The sequence below is a fragment of the Zeugodacus cucurbitae genome, chromosome 6, assembly GCF_028554725.1.
Source record: "Zeugodacus cucurbitae isolate PBARC_wt_2022May chromosome 6, idZeuCucr1.2, whole genome shotgun sequence".
NCBI lineage: Eukaryota > Metazoa > Arthropoda > Insecta > Diptera > Tephritidae > Zeugodacus > Zeugodacus cucurbitae.
In genome coordinates, this window is record NC_071671.1 from 49745108 (window position 1) to 49766137 (window position 21030).

The window sequence follows — 21030 nt, forward strand, 5'->3', positions numbered from 1 at the left end:
AATTTTGAAAATTCGAAAATTTGAGAATTAAAAAATTTAAAATCCGCAAATTTGAGAACAAAAATTAAAAACAAATTGGAAAATATAAAATTTAAAACTTTTGAGAAATGATATAATAGAAAATTGAAATATTATAAAAATTTAAAATTCTAAAAAATTTATGAAAAAAAACTGTAAACTAAAAAAAATTAAAATAAAAAAAAATTGGAAAACTGAAAATTAAATATTTTGATAAATAAATTATTTTAAAATTAAAGAATTTGAAACAATTGATAACTTGAAATTTAACAAAATTAAAAATCTAAAATGTGAAAAGATAATGAGTATTAGTATTATATTGCAAAAATAAAAAAAAATTAAATTTGCACAAGTTTTGAATATTAAAGTAGTTTAAAGAATTAAAAAATTCTTCGAAATTAAAAAAAAAAAATAATAATATAAAAAAAGAAAAATATTTTCAAAAATAAATTAAAACGAAAAGGTAGCAAAATTAAAAAAAAAAAACATTTTGTAATTTTAAAAAATTTTCAAATTTCGAAAATTCAAAAAAAATATTTCAAATTTCAACAATTCAATTTTTTTTTTTAATTTCAATATATCTTTTTAGCAGTAAACAGCGAACGTCACAAAAAAACCGACAAGCGCCAAATGCGTAACGCGATACGCTGAATGAAAATAATATAAACACCGAAACTAATTTATTGCAGAAGCTTTACAATTTCGTGATTTCGCGAAAATTGAGTGCAATAGAATTTTTGTTTGCCAGAAAAGTGCATAAAGAACTAAAAAAAAGTTAACAAAGAAACGATTGAAAAAAAGTAATTGAAATACTTTAAAAAAATATTAAAATAATTAATTGGAAAAATTAACATAATTAATTATAAAATTAATGACTTAAAAATTTGTTGAAATCAAATTTGTTAAACAAAAATTAATATAATTCGAAATTAATTAATATAATTAATTAAAAAATTAAAGTAATTAAGTACACATTTAATGTAATTAATTACAAAATTAAAGTAATTAATTAAAAACGCATTAAATGTTGCACTAATCAACATAGAAATACACCAAAAAAGTTGCAAAAATCAAAGGCAGAACATTTTCTGCGTCTTTAGTGGACAGCTGGTACATTCCAATACAAAGACACACACACACACACACAGAGAAAGAGACGCCAACTTACCTATCTGTCTATGTATACACTTGAAAGCGAAAATTCAAGGCGAAAATTGTAGTGCTCAACGCAAATAGAAACTACTAACCCACACACAACGAACAAAAAAAAGCAAAAAAGCAACAAAAACAACAACTACAATTAAAACCCCAAAAACTTGTGTTGTTTACGATTTCTGCGAAATTTTCAAAGAAAATTTTAACTAAACTGAAAGCGAAAAAAAAGAATATTGAAAAAATACTTTTGAAAAAAAGAGTAAAAACAAAAAAGAAAATTACTAAAAGAGTGTGAAACGAAGTGCAAAAAAAATTAAAACGGAGTGCAGCTCGGCTGTTTGTGCAGATTCCTGCGTTCATTTGGTAGGTGATTCATGCGAGTTTGAAACACAATAAAAATTAATTTTGTTTTTTAATTTTTTTTCTTGGCATTCTGAAAAGTGTGTGCGATTAATTAGCAGAGATCAGTTGCGAAAAAAAAATAAAGTATAATGAATTAATAACACAATTTAAACGCGAATACATATAGTTCATAAGTAGGTGACTAATGCGGAACGCACAAGTAAATACATATATAATTATACATTATTATATACATTTATTGGGGAAGTGCTGAAAAATGATTGCAAGTTAAAGATTATTTATGCATTTGCTCGAATATTATTGATACGCCTGAGATTATTCAACGTATGCGTATTGAAACTGGTAAATGTGGCGTGTTTTCGAACACGAATTACATGTAAAAATTTGCAATTATTTCGCGAGCGGCTTTCGAGTAAATATTATTTTTTTCTTTCGCAAAATTTTTGCATTTTTTGAGTAATTTGTCTGTGCGCTGTTGTTGGCATTCAAATGTTGTTGCACCCGTAAGAAAATTATTTTGCTTTTTGATTTAGAGTGGAGTTACCTGTTTTCTTTTTTTCGTTGTTGTTGTATTTCTTAACAGCTGGTGAAAGGAACTCATTGCAAATGTGGCATATGCCGCAGAGAAAACGGCGTAGAAAAATTTAATATGCAAAAAACGGGCATAAAACGCAATGTGAAATGTGGCAACTTTGAAATGTGCATAAATTTATGCAATTGTTAAATAAAAATTACTTCGAAATATTTTTAAAAATATTTTGTCTAAAAAAAATTGGAAAACATTTTCGAAATTTTTTTTTTTTGCATTAGAAATTATAAAAAATATGTTATGTGCAAATTTTCGTTATTTTTATTAAAAAATGTAAACAATTTAGTTAATAAATTTTTATACGATACAAAATATAGAAAAATATATAGTTAAATTTGAAATAGTTCCTTATTTAAACTACAACAAAGAAGTGTCCAAATTATATTTTTTTATTGAATATTCAATCAATACTTTTGCTAAATTCAGGCCACTCGCATAGTAATATAACTCTAAGAAAATTTCTATATAAAATGATATAGATAAAGATGAAAATGATTGTTAATTGCTTTAAAACAGTTTAACCAAATTAAAACGTGCCACTTTTACTTCGTATTTTAAATTTTTTGAGATTTTTTGAGTTTTTTAATATTTTTAAGCGATTTTCCGATTAAAAAGAAATTCAAAAATATCATGAGACATTACTACTTGGTATTGTTGAAATACAATTTTCATTGGTATATTTTTCCAACAATAACAACAATTTGACTTAAATTTTTATTTTTTTTTCAATTTTTAATATGCCAAACCGTGGTTTTCAGTGGTTGATGAAACTCAAACAGAACTTTAAAAAGTTCCTGTGATAAATTTTATATGGATCTTTTGGTTTTTTTTATATAAATATTTTAAAATAACTAGAAAGTAGACGTTTTTACTCTAGACAGGAAACAAACTATTTTGACATTTCTTACATTTCATAAAAAAATATATTTTTTTTCATGTGACTTTTTAGCAAAATTTTGCAATGTTTCTTAGTGTTCCATATGTGCGTGACTTTCTTATCAATAGTGCATACAAGCAATTATATTTTAATTGCTATTACCTTTTTGTGCCAAAAGTACAAACTGAAAAAAGTTGCGATAATATTTACGTCATTCAAATTTACATGTATTTCGTTGAAGTAAAATAATTGTATTAAAGTGAAAATTAGTAAATATTTTTTGCAAAAATATTTGTTTCTCAGAAACCAACTCGAAAGCGTTCCCTCAGTTCCAGGAAAATTACGAAAATTCCAGGCAATGAAAATTTGGTAGAAATAGGAAATAAAAATGTTAATTATTCAGTGGAAAAATTATTAGTAGAGGTTAAGCTATGGAATATTACTTTTTGGTTTTAGTAGTGAAAGCCACAAACAAATGTTTAATATAATTTTCTAAGAGTTTTGTAGCAGAAACTAGGCAGAAGCAGAATTTGTATTTTTCATAAAAAAAATTCTAGTCTGTGTAGAAGTAAGCAAATAACGAAATCCTATAACTTTTAAGGCTTGAAAAATGTGAGTTAATCAAATTACAATTTGACAATTTCTTACTAGGCAGAATCCAATTTTTTTGTTATAAACTTATCAGAACTATTGATTACAAATTTTCTAATAATAATATAATTATTTTGTCAGCTTTGTTTGTTCAAAATTTCTGCTTTTTTATTGTCTTCAAAAATTATATAAAAACATATTTGACATGTTGTTATTGTAAAAATAAAAAAGAAAAATGTAAACTATAATAATTTCTTGGTACATACTTCTAATGTCCGCAAGCTTTGATTATAAATATTCATATTCTTAAAGAATTTTCAATGAATTTATATTAAAAATCTCTTTATTTAATTTAATTTAGTTTTATTTTATTTTTATTTTATTTTATTTTTATTTAATTTAATTTAATTTAATTTTATTTAATTTAATTTAATTTAATTTTATTTTATTTTATTTTTATTTTATTTTATTCTATTTTATTTTATTTTTTATTTTATTTTTTATTTTATTTTATTTTATTTTATTTTATTTTATTTTTATTTTTATTTTATTCTATTTTGTTTTGTTTTATTTTATTTTATTTTATTTTATTTTATTTTATTTTATTTTTATTTTTATTTTATTCTATTTTGTTTTATTTTATTTTATTTTATTTTATTTTATTTTATTATATTTTATTTTATTTTTATTTTTATTTTATTCTATTTTATTTTGTTTTATTTTATTTTATTTTATTCTATTTTGTTTTGTTTTATTTTATTTTATTTTATTTTATTTTATTTTATTTTATTTTATTTTATTTTTATTTTTATTTTATTCTATTACTGTTTTTAATATTTCGAAATTTTTTATAATTTTTTATAAGAAAAAATTCTTCCAACTTGTTTACAACATTTTTTTTTCTTTCCTAAAATATTTGCAATTTACAATGTAATGTTTACATGCAGCACAAGCATAAATAATGCAACATGCAATAATAACAATGCCAACAAGAAACAACAACAAAGGCAACAATTCAAAAATGCTCATAATTAATAGTTTGCAGCAATTATTAATTGAAAGAAATCAACTTGTGAAATCCAAGACGATGACTACTCGCTATCTCTAGCTAGCGCTCTAGAGTGGCTAAATGCACACAAACAAATCATACATATCCATATAGTACATATATATTGATCAATATGTATATGTATAGAGGCAAGCTACCTTCACAAACCTGCGTGAGCTTACAGTGTTGCACAAAAGTATGCATACATGTATTTGTTGTTGTTTGTGTGTATGTGTGGCAACCACAACTAAATGCCATTTACCACTGCTGCTGATGTGCACACACCAACACAGACTCAAGCGCTTATTGCTTTTTTATGACCAGAATTGTGGCGTTTGTTGTTTTTTTTTGTTTTTCCCCACTTTTTATAACTTTAAATAAACATGTGAGTATGTGTGTGTGAGCATCAAATATGTGTTTGTATGTATTGTTGTTGTCGGTCTGCTTGTTGTTTTCGCTGCATATTGTTGTTGTTTTTTTCCAACTAGAAAATTAATTCGCATAACTTAACCAAGTTGTTGCTACTAGTACAACAACTATTGTTGTTGTTGTTGTTATTACTATTATTGCTATGGTTGTTGTTGTTGTTGACTATGCTAAGCTGCGCTGGTCAGCAGTGCTAGCAAATCGAAAGATACAAGTTACTCGATTAGGTGTATTGGTGGCTCTTTAGTAGTCGATATACACTCACACACATAGAGAGACACTTGAAATTACTTTGGTTTGCGTTGGTTTTGCCCGTGTAAGCGATGACGTTCAACTCTGTTTACTGTTTACGTGCATTTTTAACTACAACAACTACAACATATATATCTGCATATATGTATATGTATATGTATGTATGAGTCTCTAATGCTTATATGTATGCATGTGGTTGTGTCAGTGTGGCATCACAAGTAGTGAGCGTGAAACAAAAGCTAAAATGGAAAATCTAATAAAATTGCGAAAAAGACGCTTTAATTAAGTAGCAACAGCAACAATAGCAGCAACAACAAGCACAGCGCAAAGTTGTTTACTGTACAGTTTGATCCAATCATCTATTTGCGTTGAATTTAAATGTTGTTTTTTCGCTATTTTCTGTTTTTTTTTTTTTGTTTTTGTATTTGTATTTTCTTGTTTATGGCATTTCTGCGCCTAGTTAAATATATTATTTCTTATCTGAGACACCTTAACATTGTCATGATGAGGTACATTTGCGAATCTATTTAATTTATTTATTGAGGGTGTTGGCATATTTTTAAAAACAAATGGCTGCTTTTTGTATATGAGTTGTGATAGTTTTTGAAAATAATATATTTTTTTTATTTTTACCAAATAAGAAATAAGTAAATTGAATAAAAATAATTTAAATAAAATAGAAATAAGTTTAAAAACAGTATAGAAAGCATTTTTTTTTTTCGAAAAATGGTAAATATTAATATTGAGGTATGGAAAAAAAAATTAAATTAAAATTATAATAAATCGATAAATTGAAAATATTATTTAAACAATAAAAAATAAATTCAAAATTGATTTCAAATATATGTATATTCAAAAATAAAAAAATAATTAAACAAAAAGGGCACAAATGAAAGTATTAAATAAAATAACTACACTAATATCAAAAAAACTAAATTTGAATTAAATCAAAATGCATAAAAAAATGTCAAAAAAATATAAAATAAAATTGTACAAAATTATTAAAAATTTAAAAAATTGCACTAAAACTTAAAAAGTAAAAAAAAAATTATATTTTAAATAAACAAATTAAAGTAATTAAAATAAACAAAAATTATAGTTTAAAATTTAACAAAAAAACAAATATAATAATTTTTTAAGAAAAATTTTGCTAAAATATTATAAATTTTTTTTCACCAATTATATATGTACATATATTTTAGAGCTTTGATATTGTTTAACATTTTCATAGTTTCTTTAAGAAATAGTTTATAGCTTTCTTAAATATCTTATTCTTATATATTAATATTTTCGTTCAAAGAACTCATTACTTTTACACTTGTGTTCAACTAACACAAATTAATAATAATAACATCCAACTCAACTTTTAGTGCTTTATGTCAATCTTTATCTATTTTCTTTATTTTGCTCCGGCACATTTTATATATAAACCTCCAAAGATGTTCTGACTACCAATGAAAAAAAAATTCAAACATTTCCCGTTCCCGTTCACTGAAGTGCATATAAAAAGTATTAAAATTGGCGCTTTCGTCTGACACATTATCTAAACTGTTTGTTTATATATAAAAAAAATAATTTCAATTAATTACTGTTACTTATCAGCGATTTCATGTGAAAAAATCAGTGAATGGAAAATCACATTATGGGACTTTTTTCGGCAATTTAGATAGTCAAATATCAGACACATTTAATAATTTAAATGCATTTAATTGCAATTTATCGTAATTTTATTCAACTATTTATAAGAGGAAGGCGTTAATTTGAAGTTTTCCATTACGAAGGAGATTTCTTGAAAAATCAAAATGTTTTGTGCGAGAAAAATATCATTAGTTTTTTTTTTTTATATAGTCAATTTAATATAACTTTTTACTTAAATTATTATAACATTTTACTTTATTTGTTATTTATAATTTTATTTATTTAAATTTGGAAAAATGTTTTAAATAATTTTTGCTAGACTTTTTTGTTAACCCAATAGAAATAATATTTTTTCTAATACATATTTCAATTATTTTCTTAAAAAATAATCTTTACTTTCAAACGTTTATGTTTTTTTCGCTATAATTGAAAAGTTGTAATGACATTTTCTTTTAGTCTTTTATTCTAAATCTGGTTATTACCGATTTTTTATTATTTTGTTTTTAACAAAATTGTTAAATATCTTTTTATTTTGTTTTTATATTTTTTATTGATTTTTTTGAATATGTTATATTTTTATATATTATTTCCTTTCTTTTAATTTTTTTTTTATAATTATTATAATTTCGTTTTCTTTTGCTTTTTATATCTTAATTAATATTTCTATAAAAAATATTTTTTAAACAATTTAATTATATTTATTTATTTCAATTTTCTTTTATTAGACTTAATTAATTTTTACACTTTTCAATACTTCAACTTTTTTATCATATCTAACCTCACTTTCGTAATTTCAAATTACACCACCACCACCACTGCTCGCATACTTGATTTCTTCCGGAAGCAACATTACACAGTGTCCAACATTTGAAACACTTTCTCACTTCCGTGAATTTTTGGTTCGAAATAGTTTGCGCAATTTTGAGGTCAAGTTCTCACTTTGCCGCCATCGCCATATAGTCGTTGCGATTATATTATACAAACCCATAGACACATGTAAACACACCTCCACTTATAAGTATGTATTGTGCTGAAATGCCAACGTGGTGAACACATTTTTTAATTTTCGCTTTTTTTGTCTTTGGTGTTGTTGCTTTTACTGGCGCGCCACTGACCAACAAAGCCGGGAAAAAGTATTTCGTACAGTAGCGAGTTGCCCCGTTTCTACTCGCTTGCAAATTCTTTCACATGCCAACTAAGTGCACAATTATTTATATGTAAATACATACATACATATGTACACATGACTATATGTCTATCTGTATATATGTGAGCATATACATATGACGATGGATGACGCCCACATCTACCGGCGCCCACTAGCTATATAAGTTAAGTATTTTATAAATACAAATATTTCTGCCACTTCTTCTTGGCATGTACATATGTACTCAGAAATATGTATTTATTAACACTTTTGTCGACTAAATACTTTTGTCATCGACTTTATTGGCATTTTTGGGTTAAAAATTTTATGATTTCTTCTTCTTCTTCTTTCTGTTGTTGTTGTTGCATGACATTCGAAATGATCGCTGCTAATGCACACTTCGCATGGAAGTCGTCGTCAGTTGGCCATTCAGTCAACCAATGCGACAATCAATCAGGCGTGACATAAATTGTCTGTATGTATGTATGGGTGTGTGTGTACCTGTATTGGCATACCAAATATGTGACAAAATCCATGTTCAAATAGAAAAATCGTAAAAATATTTATATTGCTCATACATAAAGAAACAACATAAATACATAGATACATACAAACATAACCACTTGTGTATGTATGTCGTTTAGAAAAGCTGCGCACAAAAACAATGCCGCATACCGATGAGTAAGACAAATGAAATTGAGAGTGCCGAAGAAATTTGTATGCAAGTAATGTAACAAAAGCAAGTTAAATGAAAAATAAAACTTACAAATAAACAGAAAAAACATATGACTGCATACCTGTGCATATGTACTTATTTACTTATATACATTGATTATATACATATGTATGTACATAAATAAATTCATAAAAATACATATGTACATATATGTATGTACGTTTACTTATCGCTACAAGTGTGCGCTGCTCTCTGTGTTGCCTTTTGCTAAATATCGGCAACACCTTTGCATAGTAAATTCATCCATCCGTCTATGCTTGACTTGCACAATTCTAGTGAGTCTATTGTTTCGGAATTTCGGAATTTCTGTTTTCCTTTTTTGTCTTTTGTAGTTTTTCTACGCTCTTTTCTGGTTTTTGTATAGTAAAATTATGACTTTTGAATTTATTATTTTAAAATTATACAGTGAAATTTCTCTAACTCGAATCTTCATAATCCACAAAAAAAACTTCGAGTTAGAGAGACTTCGAGTTATAGACATTTTCATTAAAACATAAAAGTTTCAAAAAGCTGTAAAATATAGATTTACCCACAGTTTTAGTTATTCACTCCGCAAAAAGATTTATGATTGAGATTATGAAATCTATAAGTGTAATATCATATTTTTTACGAATATTGGGATTCCTATAAAATTCTTCCTTGATAGTAAAATTTTAAATTTTGTATTATGCCCTGATGGAAAAGTTCGATTTATGAAAGGAAATTTGTATGAAATTTGACCTCTATTGCCAATCTAAGAGTTCGAGTTATGGAGAACTTCGAGTTATAGAAGTTTGAGTTATGGAAGAAAATTTATATGAAATTTTATTTCTGAACGCTGTTGCCATTTCAAAAGTTCGAGTTATGGAAGTTCCACTGTATTTTTAAATACATAAAAATATTGTATATTATTAATATATTTAATTTATTTTATTATATATTTATTATATTTTTATTTAATAATAGTTTTATTATTTCATTATGTTTTTATAAATAAGAAAAATAGTTTTTAATATAAATTTCCTAAATTGTTCTATTCAAATTTTATTATGAGGGTGGTGTTGCCTACCTTTAGGCGAAAATTTAATTTTTCACAAATTGACCAACTTGAACTAATAGTTTCTTGACATGTTCATGTTATAGCACGAGACTGGACTAAAGAAGACTACAACTAGTTATATAATGACATTTTGAGAAGCTAATAAGTTCCCTTAAGATGACAATGTATTTTTCTAAAATTTATGAAAATATTGAATTCGATTTTAGCTCTAAACTTTTTTTTATTATGTTTTGAAATTTTTTCTCAAAAACAATTGAAATGGATCAATATCTTTCTTTACCTCCAAAATAGCGTATATGAAGCAATCCGCTCTACTGGCTTACTTCATACCGGATATTACTGTTAATTTGAAAAAAATCTTAATATAATTTGAGCTTCGATTAGTTTATTTCCCAAAATATATGACATCGGTACAGATCTTCTTCTATTCTCCATTACCCAATATACAAATTTTGGTTCCCCCACTGGCTAAATACTTTATATATCTGTTATTAAGGAACATTGCTCACTGAAATTAAGTTTACATATATGCTCCAGACAATACTTGAAATCGGAGTATATCTAGTAGATTCTAACCTCAATACCATATAAGCTGACTTTCGTTTATGTGGTGGATTTTATAGATTATATCCCAGTGAGATAATTTAATAAAATACCTTTTTATTTTATTTAACCCCAACAATCCCTCCGCCCTCTTAACTATAACCACACTTTTTCGAGGGCTCGGTTGTTACTATAAATGCAACTCTTCTTCTTCTCCTTCGTTTTCATATTCCAGTTCATATCTATCTTTTAATTGGCATTGCAATTGTTGTGATATATTTAGCGAGTCATTCATAAGTTTTTCCAACAATTAACACACAAGTGTACGCAGATATGTATAGACATATTACTTAAACATCTGTCGACATGGTTTTCAAATTGCACACACATTTTTTATGACTTTTATCTGCGTCTTTAGTCTTTAGTTGTGTGCTATTTTGCATTTGTTTATGACTTTTATTTATTTCATTGCAATTCTTTTTTGCTGCGTCTGCACTTTTATTTCGCAATTCTTCGAGCGAGTGTCTTTAATTGCATTTCGCATGACATGGATATTTTGCATTACATTTATTATTGTATTTTTTTATTATTTTTATTGTTGTTGTTGTTGTTTTTGCATTTTAGCGCACTGAAAATTATCTAGTGCAACAAAGAAGCAAAACAAAAACAAATCTTGGTAATAAATATAACAGTCACATGCTGCATTTTACATATGAATGAGTTGTATATAATGAAGAAATATATATGTAAACAATTATATACATAATATGAAATGAATATTGTTAATATTTTACTTATTTGTATTGTGATAATTAAAATAAGCGCTCAATACTATCAATCTTCTTAATTTTTAAAATGAGTTACAGTTTGGACGGCAGACAACCCCTAAACTTAACCTAACCTAACCTTTCAAAGCACTGCAATTTTAATTAACGACAAATACTAAACTCTAGTAATTGTTTATGTAAACATTTAAAACGGCATTCCACGAATATATTCCACAGTAATTCCAGCTCAACATTACACATGTGGCCATTTTTACAACAAAACAAGCCGGCATTTCGTAGAGCAATTATTTTAAGAAATAATAATAAAATCTAATAACCCGGAAATTCTAAAAAAAAATTGTGTTGTATTCAATATTGCCTAAAGCGTTTGTAATTATCACAGTAATCAGAAAAAATGTTTAAAGTCTCTATCAGCACACACAACTGAAATTCTAAATAATACAGTGCTGTGCAGCGTAATGGAAGCATATGTTTATAAGGTCTCAATTTAATTATTATCATTGCTTTAATTGGGTTTCAAATTAATTGCTGTTCAATTAAGTCTGTATATTGTGGTTTTTAATTTAATTATATGAGCAGTTAAATCTGAAGACAACATGTTTTTTGTTCGGCCGAGTCAACAATTTTTCTTACGAGTATAACAGTGTCCGATGATTTAAAGGAAATATCACATAAAGGAAACCAATATGAGGAGATACATAGATAGATAATATTGTAATTATGAAGAAAAAGTGTAGCTGATAGTAATAATTCGAGTTTTTGTTTTTTAAAGAGTTTTCGATTTTTCGAAGAAAAGGTGAATAAAATTCTGAAAGTATTACATATAAAATATTTTGTATACACAAAATGCTATTTTTTTTGTCATTCTGACATATTTTTACATATTTAAGTCGAAATATTTTTATAAAAAAAATGAACAAAAACAAGTAAGGAAAGGCTAACTTCGGGTGCAAACGAACGTTTTATACTCTCGAAAATGTATTGATGATATTTATGAAGATATCACCATTTGACCCATTTATACGGCATAAAGTCCAATATAATAACGAAAATCAACATATATGGTATATGAGGGCTCACTCATTTTCACCACCAATGTACACTATATCCAAGACTATATTCTTACTTAATTTTGCTAAAATAGCTCACATATTAACCGATATATGCGGTATAAAGCCCACAGGAAGTTTGATAAACCGTGTTATGTCCCGATTTTAACCACTTTTGGTACAGAGACACATTATTAGAAGAAAAAGATTCTCTCTGAATTAAATTAAAATATCTGAGAGATTTACCAATTTTTTTCAGTGAATAATTACCCTTAGGCACTGAGTTCTTCATGTTCGATAACAGGAAGCTTTGGAAAGTTATACTCCGATCTCGACAATTTTTGCACAAGTGATGCCACACCTCAAATACAGTGTAAAATTGTTTTCTATTATGTATGTATATTTTCTAAAATTTTGGAATGAGATGGAATACAAATCTGACTTACATATATGTGAAGTAGTCGTGGTTGAGAACCGATTTTGCCCATTTTTCATCCGTGTTATCAGGGTGTCAAGAAAATTTGGAATTTTATGCATAATCAAAAAATTTGTATTTAAAAAATTAACGAAAGAAAAACAAAAAAAAAATTATAAAAAAATAAAAAAAAGTTATTTTAAATTTTTGAATTTTCTTGAAATTCTGAATCTGGTTATTTTTGTTATTGATACATCATTAAAAGTACTCTAAATAACTTTTTATTATTTTCCGCTTGATTAAATCGAGCAATCTGCAAAATGTTTCTACTACACTGCACAGCACTGTACATTTTCATATGTACATAATTATGTGTATACTTTCAATATATATGTATGTATATATTTCATATTGGCGCTATTATTGCCTGCACGTTTATTGTATCAATATTATAAAAACCTATGGATGTTTGTATGTTTATATGAGTACTTTAATAGCTTGTTGAAATTACAATAATGAATTGAATTTCTTGGAAATTTAATAAAAACTAGATTATGCGGATGTTTGATGCTTGTTTTTTCGACATAATTATTTATTTATATACAAATGTACAAACAGATTTATTTATTTATATGGGTCGTGTTATGGAATATACTTACATACAAATGTATATAAATAAATATAGAAGTATGTATGCATGTGTCTAATAAATTGTTCCAAGTTGTTTACAAGCGCTTAAGAGCATATAAAATATATATATATATATATATATATATATATATATTGTTGTTGTTATATGACCATAAAATTATATGTCCAAGTGTAGATACACTTCAATAATTAATAGTTTCGAATACAGATGTGACAACACGGCAATTACTTGATTTGAGACAAATTTTATATGTGTATGTGTGTGTAGATATGTACATATGTATGTGAGTATTATTGTAAATATATATGCATATATTTATAATACTATAAAATTATTTTAAAACGCTCTCGCCAATATTTAATGTATACGTGTATTCATATGTTTGTTGAACCGGCAAAAAGTACTAAGTCCAATGTGATTGAATGAGAAAATTTCACGATTTTATGAACCTTGACGAAAGATTACGTGGAGAAAGTGAGTTTATATAAACATTTTATAATTTTTTGTTAACTATACTGAGTGTGTGTATGCTTCAACGAAGCCAAAATGGTCAAATTTGAATTTATGCACTTTTACATATATATAAAAGTACTTATGTATATACTCTATAAATACTTATTTACTATATAATTGTATATAGTATGCTCACTATTTCATTATAGAAATATTTCTATAACCATTTTCATTTATTTACACCTCAAGTGAGTGATGCTTAGCGCTTACTGCAAAAGCAATAAACATAATTTCATCATCAGCGTAGAAAAGTAACGCGATAAACACGTGCCCTTTTTATTCACACATAATCGTATTTAAGCGCTCACATACACAAATATATTTATTTATATACCCACACACCCACATATATGCAACTGTATATATGTATATGTATATACTATTCCTATATACTATTCAATAATTAATGTCATTTGTACAGTCAGCCTATAATTCAAATATGAATTCTTAATGCACTCGTTAGACAGTCAGTCAGTCGGTCGATTCATTCGGTCGTTTTCTAAAATAAACGAAAATCGCAAGATAATTTGTGTGGGCGGCGAATTATTCTCGATTCTATGGCGAGTCTTCAACTTGCGCCGTTACTATGCCAGCCAGCCCGCCAGTCAGCCCATTTGACTCTGCGCTATTATTGTATTATTATCTCGTTGTTATTTATTTTATTTTTACATTTGTATGTGTGTATCCATGTGTGTGTGTGTGTGTGTGTTTACTTCCCTCGTATTTGTCATTGACCTTTGCGCTCCACGAAATAAACACAAATAAGGCACAAATTCAAATTATGTAAGTGTTGAATCACTCGCACTTACTTTGAATGACACAAAAGCCGCGTCGGAATTGAATGAAGCGCTAATTTACGTTTTAATCAAGGGGCGAAAGAACTTCGAATTCGAAATTTGGTTTGAAGTGCAGTAATTTGCGGTTTGTTAACTTGAAAATAATAATAATACAATTTGAAAGTTAATTGTGTTAAAGCCTTGGCGGCGGCGCGACGAAATTTGTCGGTAATTTTTTATAATGTTTTTTTTTTTTTTATTTCGGTGCTGCTCTTGACATCAAAGTTAGTTGTTGCAAAGCTTTGTAGGCCTTGTAAACGAATTTGCCGCTAACTTGAAGACCATCAGATTTTTTAAGACTCATTAGAGAGGTTGTATCAGATTTTGAAGGGTTTTTCCGAATATAATTCTTTAAAAAGGTGGCAACTTTGTTATAATTTAAATGAAGTCTCCACAAATCCTTTCCAAAATGTTTTTCAGAACACCTAACGTCTGGAATACCTCTAGGAATATAGTTTTCTTCATATATGGTAACCCTATTCCACTCGTTAATCTGTCTCTAGGCGTCTTCTATTCGTTATTTCTCAGCTCGCTAAGCAAAACAGTCTTGTCATTCTATCTCTGCTTGCTTATACCAGTAATTTGGTAATTCTATGCTTTTCCGATATATGACAACCTTCTTTACTCTGTCTCTAGGCGTCTCATTTTCAATTCAGTTAAGAGCATTTAAGTCTATCTCTACTTTGTTTATACCAGTCTCTTGCATTTATACCAATTGCTTGTTCGATTTGCCACTCTACAAGGTTTACCTTTTATGTTAACTGTTCCAATGTTAGTAATATGAATTTATAAAAAAATTTAAAGCACCGGTAAAGCCGTTTTTAAGCATTGTAAAAAAGAAAAATAGGGTTTCTAAATATTTTTGAGTATATAATATAGATTATTAAGGAATTTAAAGTAGATTTCATTCCACAATTTATTTATACATATAATAATTTTATAAACAATTATATCTAAGTTAATGCAGATATTTTCATACAAGAGAAGTCGTATTATGAATTTATCGAAATATTTAATATATTCATACATAACATAACCTCAAATTACACAATTATTTATTATTATGAAATAAAATGTGCTAAAATATAAAAATAACAGGTGTTTTGAGCAACGTGTTGCCGGTGAAACAACTCAATGTCGACATAATTGTGGGCTAATGAGGTCACAGCGATATTATTAAATAAGAAAAAGCAACGTCTGTGCTCCAGTTTCTGACAAAAGTGCTTGAATTAAAAAAAAAATGGAAGCTTGCTGTAGACTTTTATACTATATTTAAAAATAAATAATTTTAAGTTATATAACGCTACACACTCACGAACATTATTAATAACTCTCTCTATTTCTCCCTTTTTCACTCTCTATTTGCAGTGCGGGACCTTAGACGCACACTCCGAAACGTCATATCACTATCAACAGCGTTCGAACAGAATGGATGTCTATCAAATTGACGACGGTTTCCACTCGGATGGCGGCACTGAGACGCCACCACCCTCACCCAGTTCGGGTTCATCGATAGCCTCGGCCTCGGATCATGGCTCATTGGAGAGTGTCGATACGGGCGGTACACAACGTTTGGCTGTGCTCTCATTCGAACAGGTGCGCAAATTGCACGATGTCATGGACGAAAAGGTGGCCATACATGGACGTGGTAATTTCCCCACACTTGAAGTGCCGCTCAAAGACCTAGTGAATATGGTACGTCGCAAATTGGAGGCCGATGTGAGTGTGGGCGGTGCCGGTGTGATAGTCAAGGATGTGCGCTTGAATGGTGGCGCAGCTAGTCATGTTTTAGCTTCCGAAGATCAGCCATACAATGACTTGGACTTGATCTATGCCATTGAATTGACATCGACACGTCATTTCGATCGTGTCAAATCGGCCGTGCTCAATACATTGTTGGACCTCTTGCCCGAAGGTGTGTGCAAACGGCGCATTATGCCGTGCGCTCTTAAGGAGGCTTACGTCGGCAAGATGGTTAAGGTGAATAATAATAATGATGGTGATCGTTGGTCACTGATATCGCTCGGCAATTCGCCGGGTCACAAGAATGTCGAGCTGAAATTTGTCGACACGATGCGACGTCAGTTCGAGTTCTCTGTGGATTCGTTTCAAATCGTTTTGGACTCACTGTTGCTCTTCTACGACTGTGCCGCTCTACCGATATCGGAGAATTTCTATCCGACTGTGGTCGGTGAGTCGGTGTACGGTGACTTTCAGGAGGCGCTCTATCATTTGCAAAAGAAATTGATCTCAACACGACAGCCGGAAGAGATACGCGGTGGCGGTTTGCTCAAATATTGCAATCTATTGGTGCGCAATTATAAGCCAGTAGATCCGCAACATATCAAGACGCTCGAACGTTATATGTGCTCACGTTTCTTCATCGATTTCCCCGATATCAATACGCAGACCAAGAAACTGGAGGCGTACTTGTCCAATCATTTCTGGGGTGTCGACGAGGAGCCCCTACAATATCAGTACCTGATGCATTTACGCGAAGTAGTCGAAATGTCAACGGTGTGCCTGATGGGACACGAGCGGCGGCAGACCATGTTGCTCATACAGAATTTGGCCACAAATGTGTTGTACAAGGAGCAGAAGAAGCAACAGCAGGCGCAGGAGCAATATCAACAACAACAGCAGCAACAACATCACCTTCATCATCATCACCAGCACCAACAACAACAGCAACAGCAGCCAGTCGATGTGCTAAACACACAACAGCAACAACAACAGCAGTCACATCAACAACAAGTAACGCTGGTCACAGCACAGCAACAACAACAATTGCAAGCGCCGCAAACACAGACAATCTACTTGCAAGCGGCGCCGGCAACAACACCACAAACAACAACAGCGACCATCTGCTGCACGACAGCCACCGGTGAACAGCAGCAACAACAAGTGCAGGTACAACAACAGCCACAACAAGTGCAGGCGATACAGACGCACGCCACAGTGGCCCAGCCGACGACCACCATACTGGTCTACAATGGCGTCTACTATGCACCTGTGATTCCGGCTATTTGCACATGCAATTCGACGTGGTTGAGCACGTGATTGGCGAATGAGCCGACGGCGACGGGGCAAACAGACGCAATAACAACAACAACAGCATGCGAAACAACAACAGAAGCAGCAACAACAGTAACAGCGACAACAAGCGCAGCAGCGGCAGCAGACACAGTAGGGGGTGCACAACCACAACAGCAGCAACAAGAATTGCAACAACAAGCGTCAGCAGTCACAACTTTTGACTGTCAGCAATATGAAGTGGCAACAGCAACTGCAGCAACAACAGCAGTGGACGCAAGTTGCATTTGCAATTGCAGCAACAGCAACAACAACAATTGCAGCGTTATGCCGACATATGCATTTAATGCTAATAATACAACAACAACAACAAATAACCCCTGCACCTACATAGGCGGCACACCGCTTGCAACTTACTTGTCCACGGCAGCAGCAGCAGCTCCAGCTCCAGCACCAACAACAATACCAACAACAGTTGCCGCTCCAACGACCAGCAATTTGTTGGCATTTCCCTGCTACGACACGCAATGCCTGCTGCAACACCAACAACAGCAGCAACAGCATCAGCAAGCGCAATTGATACAACAACAACAAGCGCAGTTGTTGCAGCAACAGCTGCTGACAACGCACCATCCACCACCCACTTATTTTGTGCAGCAAATGCCAACAAATGTATTGCCTGCACCACCATCACTACAACAACAACCACAATCATACTCATTGCAAATGCAGTTGCCGTTGTTGGAACAACAACAACAGCACCAACAATTGCTTTTGCAACATTGTCAACAGCAGCAGCAACAACCGCAACCATTTGCTGTCTTCTTCGCTCCTCAGCAGCAATTGTTGCCAATGCAACAACAACAACAACAGCACCAGCAGTTTGTACATTATTATCCTTATGAGACCGCCAACGCTGCTATTTACAGCAGCTGATGGGCAGCACAGTAAATTGAAAATTTTTATTGAAGAAATGAGATTTAATTGAATTTGTTTTTCAAACTTTTGCGCTGCAATAAGTTTCGTTCTTTAAATTAAAAAAAAATACCTTTTTTAAAGAGAAAGCTTTCGTTAAATAGAGCTTTCGAAAAATTGAGCTAAAAGCTCTTATTGATAATTTAACATGACAAAATTGTGCCTTCGCAAAATCAAGTTTTCAGTAAATTCTAACTTTTGATATTTACAAAATAAAGCTTTCGAAGAAGTCGAGCTTTCACAAAAATCTAACTTTCGAAAATATCAAGCTTTCGAAGAAAAATGGAGCTTTCATTACAATTTAAGCTTTCGTTTAAACTTGTATGGCTGCAACTTCGTTAAATCCAACTTTCGGTATATTTCTACTTTCGAACTTCGGAAATTGTTTCCTAAATGGCGGTTTCAATAACTTACACTTGAAATTCGTTGTTAAAATCATATTTTCGAAAACTTTTACTCGATTCGTCTTAATTAAGGAATGTTCGAATTTTCGAAATTTTGTCAAATTTCCTACAAAATGAAAGCTTCACGAACTGTTGACAATTTAAGCTCGAATTCATTCGATTTTTCAAGCTAACAGAGTTCAATTGAACATTCGTTTTGAAATATTTGAGAAATTTGCGCTTATGAACAATGCTTTAATTGGCGATAATTAAGCTCACAACCACTTAAGGCAGCTTTTAATATAGTAGACGTGCAATTTTCGATAATATTTGAAAATTTAGCAATTAAAGTACAAATTCCTACAGATTATTATAGATTTGTGACACCTGTGTCAAAGACTGCTGCGTACCTTTAGGCGCCAAACAACTGTTGTGCTGTTGTTGTTGGTATTATTCTTGTTGTTGCTCTGCCGCTCTCATTCTTTGCTCCCACACTCGCTCTTTCATCTCAACACATTGCTGCTCCGTTAGTTGGCGTCACTGCTACTATGACGACGTTGTTAGACGTTGCTTGCTCGGTTTGTGTCCACACTATTTACTGTTAACTGTGTACTTTATTGATAATATTTTTATTTTTTTTATATTATATATACCATACTTACTACTATTTACATAATACTTTACAACAACAAATGATTACAAAAACACAAACATACAAACATACAAACATACATACACATACAATGATTATGTTGTTGCTGTTGTGACATCAAATGTAATGCGTAATCAGTAAAGAGTACAGCGAAAAAAAAAACGAAAAAAACAACAAAAAACTTTATAGTGATGTTAATTTGATTTCCATTAATTTATAAATAAGAACTATGTATACATAATATACTATATATATCTATATAAAGAAATGTTGACGCTACTCTTGATTTAATGATTGATTTTCTAATTTCTTGACACTGAATTCTGCTTATTTACCGTTATGTTTGAATATCTGTCTCTTTCTGTTTTTGTTTTTAAACCACATTGTAACTAAGAATGCGTTGAAAACTGTTTATGTTTATTGTGAAAGAGTTGAAGTTTAGAGGAGGTAGTTGATGATGATGATAATGATGATTATTATGCAAGTAGAAATTAAGTGAAACAAGTGTATGTAGGCGAAAGAAAGCACATGTAAAACATATAAATAATAATGAAAAAATGAAACGTGAAAAGTTGAAGATTGAAATTTGATAAAGTACTACGATATTGCGATTGTTGTCATGTTAATTATACATTATATACATACAATATACATATATATGTAATATGGTATCTTTTCTAATTATTTTGTATTTAATTATAAGATGAACTTGCCTGCGTGCAGCAGTGTTATTTAGACACACACATACTACATGTAATTATACCTATAACCGTATCTTACTTATATGCAGCGTCGTCACCGCAGCAGTTGTGTGTATGTTACATATGTACGTTAACTTTCGTTTTTATTAATTTTCCATAGAATTTAGTCTGCATTATTGCATATAAATATACATACTACATATAAATATAAATATAAAAAAAAATATATATACATATACACATAAAGATATAACTAAATACATACAACAACTACAACTACTACTATACACATACAAATAAATATTGATAAATAAATAAATGAAATGAAATAAAATAAAAATAAAAATAAAATAAAATAAAAAATAAATAAAATAAAAAATAAATAAAATAAAATAAAATAAAAAATAAATAAAATAAAAATAAAAATAAAATAAAATAAAATAAAAAATAAATAAAATAAAAATAAAATAAAATAAAAAATAAATAAAATATAATAAAATAAAAAATAAATAAAATAAAATAAAATAAAATAAAATAAAAAATAAATAAAATAAAAAAAAAAATAAAAATAAAATAAAAAATAATTTAGAAAATTAAAAATAATATAGAAA

The 21030-nt window shown here is 29.2% G+C and overlaps 1 protein-coding gene and 1 long non-coding RNA gene across 6 annotated transcripts in view; one reads left to right on the forward strand and one right to left on the reverse strand.

Moving 5' to 3' along the window:
- The window catches only part of LOC105217392 (terminal nucleotidyltransferase 5C), a 232820-nt gene extending 214917 nt beyond the window's left edge, over positions 1-17903 (forward strand). For 4 of the 5 annotated variants that reach the window (XM_054233083.1, XM_054233084.1, XM_054233085.1 and 1 more), the window contains one exon: positions 16044-17903. In XM_054233083.1, coding sequence (XP_054089058.1) covers positions 16044-17735 — 1692 coding nt within the window. In that variant the 3' untranslated portion in view covers positions 17736-17903. Of the gene's footprint in view, positions 1-907; positions 1537-16043 lie in introns of those variants that run through there. The other variant, XM_054233087.1, reaches the window with a different exon arrangement.
- LOC128922486 (uncharacterized) overlaps positions 1-21030 on the reverse strand; it is a 51686-nt gene that overhangs the window by 12629 nt on the left and 18027 nt on the right. The window lies entirely within an intron of this gene.